The sequence below is a fragment of the Lactuca sativa genome, chromosome 5 (genome assembly GCF_002870075.4).
Source record: "Lactuca sativa cultivar Salinas chromosome 5, Lsat_Salinas_v11, whole genome shotgun sequence".
Taxonomy (NCBI): domain Eukaryota; kingdom Viridiplantae; phylum Streptophyta; class Magnoliopsida; order Asterales; family Asteraceae; genus Lactuca; species Lactuca sativa.
The window spans coordinates 65,540,611-65,548,948 of record NC_056627.2 but is presented as its reverse complement, the minus strand read 5'-3'; the positions used below and the strand labels follow the sequence as shown (position 1 = coordinate 65,548,948).

Sequence of the window (8,338 nt, the reverse complement as noted above, 5' to 3'; positions counted from 1 at the left end):
TCTTCTAAATATCCTCATCAGCCACCCTCATCTGCTGTCAACTGGAAGCCTCTCCCGCGAGCCAAATAACACCAAAGAAGGTACATAACTCACAAGAAATGTGCCTACACATATCATAATATATGCATAACACCACAAACTCAAAATAAACAGATGAAAGAATACATACCAGCCACAACATCGGGTGTTGTGCGGACCTCCTCTGTTGTCAACTGGAAGGCTCTCCCGCGAGCCTTCGGCGCCTCGGCCTTGACCGGCCGACTCTCAGTAGCTCGTACAGTAGTAGAGACAGATCCCTGGGAAGCTCCCTGCAATGACCCTCGTAACTGCAGACACTCGGCCTTCCGGTGTCCGGTCTGGTTGGAGTGAAAACAAGCTGCAAACCCCTTGGGGCAATCCTTGGTCATGTGCCCCTCCTTGCCACACTTGTAGCAAGACCCTACTCTACACACCCCCTCATGACTCTTGCTGCACTTGCTACAAGTGCGGCCCTTCTGGTTCCCGGATCTCGAATCGGCAGGCTTGGCCCGCTTGGTAGCCGTCTGGGACTATGCCGATCGCCGATCCCTCCCCTGAGCCTCCACCTCCTCCCTGGCCTGAGTCTCTAGCTCAATCTCCCTCTTCCGGGTATTTGCCTGAAGCTCGGAAAATGTCCGGTATGTTGAGTTCGCCACGAACTCGCAGATGTCTCTCCCTAAAATACTCAAATATCGACTCATACGTGCCTGCTCGGTAGACACATGCTCAGGGCAGAACATCGCCCTCTCATGGAATATCCTGGTGATCACGGTAACAGAATCAGTACCCTGCTTGAGGGTCAAGAACTCCTGGGCCAAACGATCCCTTTCCACCGAGGGAACGTACTCATCACAAAACAAAGTGGTGAACCTCTCCCAGGTCAATGTAGCAAGCTATGCAGAAGAATAGTGCGCTATCACAAACTTCCACCAGTCCTTCACCTCCAAGCGAAGCTGGTTCAGCGCTAACCGGACTCTCAGATGCTCCAGACAAGAACACGTATAGAAGCATCCCTCAATGTCAGAAATCCATCTCATAGCAGCGATCAAATCCTGCGTCTCATCAAACTCTGGTGGCTTCGTGTTGCTGAACTCTCGGTACAGCAACGAGTCACCCCCCTGTGGCCTCGTAGTAGCAACGGCTATGGTGACCGCTGCAACATCAGCATCAGTAAGTGCAGCGTATCACTCATCAAAAGTCTCGATCAGGGTGGTCTTGATAGACCCAAACATCTCTGGTATCTCAGCTCGGATGGCAGCAACCACCTCATCGTGAATCAGTATGCGGATCTCCTCATCGCTAACACCATTGCTCTCAGGTGTGTGGTGTGTCCTAACCATGATGTCTCTCTTAAATACAACACAAGATATCAGAGACCCGCTCAAGTGTACACACACACTCGATATCCCAATCCTACTCGATCCGTTGTACCCTACGAATTCTTACTTAGGCTGTGCATTGACCCGATGCCTTCGGTAGTACGCGCCCAATACTACCGTACACACCACATCAATATCCACCCCAAGTCCTCCTCCTAGGATCCCAAGTCCAAAGTACACTACTCTCTCTATGCATAGTCTACTCTCTAGCAGATCTCTCATAAGCCCCTCGTTGCTATCTATTCACTCTCAAGCATCTCCTAGCAGCAAAACCCCTAGGCTAAGGCATCACAAATAAGGCCACTCTATTCCTAATAAGAATACCTAGCCTACTCTAGCATGCATAACATATCTCTTAACTCATAATGTAAGAATATTTTGGGAAATCACCGTTCGGGCGCTGGCTAATCGTACACACTGCTCTGCTCTGCTCTTTCAAAAACTTTTTACTCTTGAGAAAAATTTTATGAATTTTATTTTGAAAAATCTCTCAAATCCTCAGTTTAAGTTCAGATACGCTCGAAGGTGCACCCGAATCCCTCAAACCAAGGATCTGATACCAACTTGTAACACCAAAAAATTTTAAATAAATTTTCACATTTTAAAAACACACTTCCAATCATAATTATTATAAAATATCATTGTATCACATAATAATCCATAACATCACATCCCAAGATCAAAATATATAATAACTCCTCGTGTGTGTACTGATCAAGCTGGCGCCTTCCTGCGATCCTCACAAGTACCTAAAACACATAACACAACACTGTAAGCATAAATGCTTGGTGAGTTCCCCAAAATACCACACACATAACATATTAGCCACTCGAGGCTATAACTATGTTTGACCCTCTAGTCAATGTGTCTCAGTGGGACCCTCCAGTCCCATAACTCTGTGGGGCCTCTGGACCTAACTCTATGGGCCTTCCGGTCCTAACTCTGTAACATACATAGCATAATCACATAGAAATCTCATCATGCAAAAGCATAGAAATACTCTGTCACATAACTCTAATTACCACTCTAGGTAAAGTATTGTGAGAAGACTCACCTCAAGTAACTCGGTAATCTCGAACTCTGTAATAATCTGGTCTAGCCTCCGCCTAATCATACGAAATAAATACTCTTAATCAATACATATCTCAAGGCTAGACTATTCTCTCTCTTATTACTCTCAGAAGGGTAAAAGACCATTTTACCCCTCCCATGGCTTAAAGACCCTAAAGTTGACCAAACCCTGAAAGTCAACAAAAGTCAACTCCTTGGGCTACGCTGCGCGTACCAAACATGTACGCTAGGCGTACCCGGTGTCCTCACAGAAACGGGGTACGCGACCCCTTATGCTGTGCGTACTAGGATTATGCCCAGTTTCAGACTCTTAGCACTTGAGGTCTTAAACAGTTAAGAACCACGTCCAACTTCTAGATCTAAGCATTTCTAAGCCTCTTAATCCATAAAGTTGGTGACTTTAAGCCTTTGCATGGCAGAACAAGTCACCAACACCCATATCATTCCATTTCCAACCCTAGAAAGCTCATAACTCAAGCTTGACCCTATAACAACGACCAAGATGGGATTTTTATGGATCTATAACACAAATATCACTGAAATGGGACAGATCTAGATCCATGGAGTCCATTACACTCATAAAGTCTCCGCCTTTGGGACTTTTAACCCTAGAAATGGTCCATGCAACATCAACCAAAATAAAGAGGAAAGTTTCGAACTTTATACCTCTAAATGAAGCTGCTTCCTCTATAGATCTCAGATCCAAACTTGCACTTCAAGCCCTAGCCTCCACAAGCTCCTCTCCTTCTTCTTTACTAACACACCAAGGCACTTTTAGCTCTAATACACACACACACACACACTCAAGCTAAGGACGATGGAAGGCTCTCTTAGGGTTTCACTCTTTGATATGGAGGTTGAGAAATGATCCTTAGTATCCTTTAAATAGTGCACAAGACAAAAATTTAGGGTTTGCATCTGGACCCTTTACGCCCAGTGTAACCCTGGGTACGCCCAGCGTACCCAGGCGAGTCCGCATGCATTTTAAGCGCATGAGTACGCGCAACGTACACCCCGGTACGGCCAGCGTACTCACGTGCCACAAGAACTCACTCAAGGACTAATCTTGACCACTTGAAAAAAAAGAAGGGCTAAATAGCCTTACCTGAATTTCGGGATGTTACAGTAAGAAACGGGGACTACCTATCCATAAGTCCAACTTCCCTCAAACGTGTCCAATTTATGGTGGGTGCAACTACAATCTCCATGTTGTAAAGCCACCCCAAACGGTTGTTCCAGCGGGTCAAAATTTCTCGAGACATTGTTGTTGGGAAATTGTAGAACGGATGTAAACCCGCCACTCCAGTTGGTACTTCCCTCCTAGTAGCCATTTCTGCATAAATCATCATAAAACACAACCAACAAAAACATCCCAAAGGATTAGAATTAAACATAACAGAAACTGTCAAGTCCCAGGATTCATGTCATGAATCCCTAAAGATTCACGTCGTGAAGTCGTAAGAAGAAGTCAGAATCGGGCATAACAGAAGTCAAATAGGGCCAACAATGTTAATGGGGTTTACTCCTAGGGCAACTTCAAACTCATTACAAGCACATGCAACAAAAACTTTACATATATAGGGTATCGATTTTTAAGATTCAAGTGAAATGAAAACCCTAACCCCTAAATCTAGTAAATAAGTCAACAATAAACAATGTGAAGAAGATTAATTTACCTAGAATGGTGAATTACATAAGAACAAGGAGAATATGAGGAATGTCGGCCGCAATCGCGAAGAGGGGGGACCAAAGGAAACACATTCACTTCATGAGGGATAAAGAAATGAATTAGGTTAATTGGATTTTGTCTTTAATCTGTGGTCCTATGTATTTCAGGTTTTGCGTCTTGAATCCTAAAGGGTTCACGTCGTGAGTCCGTTCTGGGCTATACAAATGGGCCATTTAATTTAAAGATTAAGTGAGCCGGACTACTATCAGGCTAATGAATCGGGTAATATATGGGCCCAAAAAGGAATCCGTAAGTCATACTAGACTCACGTCGTGAACCATAATGATTCACGCCGTGAGTTTGTCTGTTTTTTACAAATTAAAATTGTAATTAATTATTACCACATATTAAACTGAACCCACTCTAAGTGCTATATTGTGTATAAAGTGGTTTGGATGATATGATAGATTTCCCTAAAACTAAAAAAATGCAAAAATTAAAAATAAAAAGAAAGAAAACGCAAACCAAACTCGGATTGCCTCCTGAGAAGCGCCTCTTTTTGAGGAGTCTTGAGCTGGACTCCGTGCCTCCAACGTTGAATCTTCAGATGAGTCCATCATCAACTGGATTTTCTGCTCCTTCCATCGCCTCTTGTATGTTTGAACTCGTCTAATGTATGCCTTCTTCGAGTTTTCTTTTTTAGCTTTCACCTCGTCTATGTCAAGCTTCCTTTTGGTCCCTTTAGTCTCTAATTTGTCTTCACACTTAGGTTATGTTTGTTTGTTTTAAAAAAAAACTCTTCAAACCACTTTCTGTTGCGTGGCGCAACACACGCGTATCACTTTCCCTCTCGCATCAGTTTGTTTTTTGGAAAACTTCATACTGCAAAACCTCTGCGCGTGTGCTGCGTGGCGCAACACTTGACTTACCTATTCAAACCTCTTCAGCTTTCATTTTTTTGATTTGTATTTTTTAGAATTTTGGTATATCTTATTTTTTTTTAAACTTATATTTTTTTAAACATTTATTTACGAATTTGATACAATTTCTTATTATAGTTTCCATAAATTTTTTTGAACTTGATTTAAAAAAAAAAACTTTAATTTTTTTACCATTTCTGTTAATAATATTTTAAGTTTCAATTTCATCTTTTTTAACGTGTGTAATTTTTTACGAGTTTGTAACATCATTTGCAATTCTTTCTTAAATTTTTTTATTCTTTTCTTTTTTATGTTTTGTAAAATTAGTTTTTTTTTTTCTAGAATAAGGTTGTTAGCCTCTCTTATAATTATGTAACTTTTTTTAAAAGTTTTATATTTTTGTTTTTTTACATGTTTTTTTATTAAATGTTTTAAGACTAGAATTATTTAAATTTCGGTATTGAAAACTATTTTCAGTTTATAAAATTAGTTTATTTAAATTTCAATTTACTGCAGCAGTCTGCAGATGTTAAAAAACAAACATGCTTTTTATTATGGGCTGTAGCCGTTTGTTCCACCTTTTCTGCTATAGAGGATTGCAGAGGTGGTCCGCAGACTTCATGAATTTTCGCTTCGAAAAAACAAACAGCACCTTAAGCTCCATAGTATCCTTCTCTTCCTTCACCACTGGACTAGTCACCTTTGATGTAACTTCTTCTTCATCACTCGTCATTTCATCATTTTCCTCACTTATCAAAGTTGTTGGTTTTGTGTAGGCAATGACTTCAACGAAAAATGGAATTGTTGCTCTTGGTTTAGTGCGTTTGACTTGTTGAATTGTTTTGATTCCTTATTCCATTAATTTCTCTAATTTTGCAAGCTCGTCGTCATCTTCTATATTGAACACTTCACCTTGAATGTTATTTCCTTGGAAACCATCTTGTACTCCAAAAATCTCCTCTTCATCACCAACCCTCAATGTGAGCTTGGATTCACGAATATCAACAAGAGCTCTAGCAGTATTCAGTAAAGGGCGACCTAGAATAATGGGGACATTAGCAACCTCTTTCATATCCATAATGACAAAGTCAACTGGGAAAACAAATTTCCCAATTTTAACCAGGATGTCTTCTATAATTCCCCTTGGATGCGTCACCGAATGATTGGCCATGTGGATGGTCATCTTCGTAGCCTTCATCTTCTGGATATTTAACTTTTGGTAGAACGAAAAAGGAATCAAATATATGCTAGCCCCAGAATCGGCTAAATCATAAGTCTTCAAATTATTTCCAAAGTCACATGGAAGAGTGAGGCGTCCAGGATCTCCCATCTTCTTAGGTATCTCTCCTAATATAGCCCTTGAGCTTTTCTCACTAAGAATCACTTTAGACTTCTTCTTCAATTCATGTCGAGTGTCTATTAGATCTTGTAGGAACTTCGTGTATTCTGGAATTTTTGAAAGTGAATCAATAAAAGGAGTATTGATAGGAATACCCTTTATTTGTTGAATGAAATCCAAATGTTCCCTTTCCAGTGAACTAAGATTAGCTCGGGACGGGAATGGCAAAGGCGGTTGATGAGCAGGAACGGATACAGAATTTTTCTGTTCAGACCGGGCCCACGACGTCAGCATAGAGGACTCACGATGTGAGTCTGGTGTTTCAGCAATGTCTTCATTTTCGAGCTTCGGCTTCTTCGGCTTTGGATCGGGATGTTTTGGTTCCACTTCTAGTGCCTCTAAAACCTCAGAGATTGCCTCTTCTTCAGTATCAATAGCCATGACATGGGATTGAGATTTCTTTTTGGGAAGTTGTGAAGATAATTTGTTATTCACCAAAGTAGTGAGTTGACCAACTTGGAGTTCTAAACTATGAATCGATGCTTGATAATTTCTTAATGAAGCTTGCTAGTCAATCATCATTTTGTGTTGTTCTTTCATCATATTTATGTGTTCCTTTAGCACCACATCGGTATCATCATGTCTTATCTCAGATGCTTCCATAAATCGGGTCAACATGTTTTCAAAGTCTACTTTCTTCTCGGCGGGTGGTTGCTCTTTTTGGTAGAAGCCTCGACATGTCTGTTTATATTTTTCTTCTTTTTGCTTCTTATACTCATCGTAAGGCAGCCACTCTTTCTTTGGTTTCCTCTAGTCTTCATCGTACTTATCTCCACTCGAGTAGCAAAATTGAGCCTTCTTGTTCCCATATTCATCCAAGTTGCAATATTAGTCAAGTATGGACCATTACATCGTTCACAACCAACTCTAATTGCATGAATTGATTGGTCCATTTGGGTCAGCCTTTGGTCCATATTATTTAGCATTGCCATCATAGCAGCCATCTCTTCAGAATGTGCACTCCCAACTCCCTTTACTCCTTCATTCCTTGGATTGTTGTAACAGCCCGGATTTCCAGGTATCTTTTATGATTTCAATTTTCGATGTTTTGAAAGTGGACTCGGCGAGTCGGAGCTCAGACTCACCGAGTAGGATCGCGATTCTGGACGCGGGTTCGCGCCTGGACTCGGCGAGTCCGCGTTGTTTAATGAAACCCTAATTTCTTGGGTTTGGGACCTATTTAAAGGGCCTTATGGCCGTCATTTGTGCTCACTAGTCCTTTGAGTGAAACCCTAGCGAGTGTGGGCGTTTGGAGCAAAGTAGGAAGCCATTATTGATCTTGGAGGTGTCATCTTGCAAGGGAAAGGGAGGATCAGCTAAGGGAAAGCAAGAGGAGCCACTTTCTGAGAGTTTGGAGTCCAGAACATCACATTTGAGGTACTATCTTCGAGCTATCCTTTGCTATGTTGATGTTTATATTGATTTAGGGTTTATAGGACCCTTTTGTGGCTAGATCTAGTGTCTCCTTGGTCCCTTAAGCGATTTAGACTATAGATCTGGACCCTTGGAGGTCCAGAGTGTCCCTTTGCCCAAGCTTTTTGTGTATCAATGGGGGTTTTGGATTGGAATCCTTATGCCTTAGGTCAAAATACCATTTATGAACCATGGGGTGTGTTATGAACACCAAGATAAGGACTTTACATGATGAATCAGTCTAGGAAGGCCAGATCTATGAATTGTTGGAGCAGATCTGACCTTAGAAACAAGTTTGAGTGGTTGCATGGCATGGACTCGCCGAGTCCGATGAACAGACTCGGCGAGTAGCTTGAAGATTGCCCTTAGAATGATCCTGCCGAATCGTGAGTTGACTCAGTGAGTCACGGCAAGTTAGAAAGGGTTGTCAGGTGGACTGAGTCGAACTGGGACTCGCCGAGTTGTTCTT

The 8,338-nt window shown here is 41.7% G+C and overlaps 1 protein-coding gene across 1 annotated transcript; it reads right to left on the bottom strand.

The window, feature by feature from the left end:
- Window positions 1–5,907: 5,907 nt before the first annotated feature.
- LOC111910598 (uncharacterized) lies at window positions 5,908–6,837 on the bottom strand. Its single transcript, XM_023906426.1, has one exon. It carries the CDS (start codon window positions 6,835–6,837, stop codon window positions 5,908–5,910), a length of 930 nt encoding a protein of 309 aa, XP_023762194.1.
- Window positions 6,838–8,338: the final 1,501 nt, after the last annotated feature.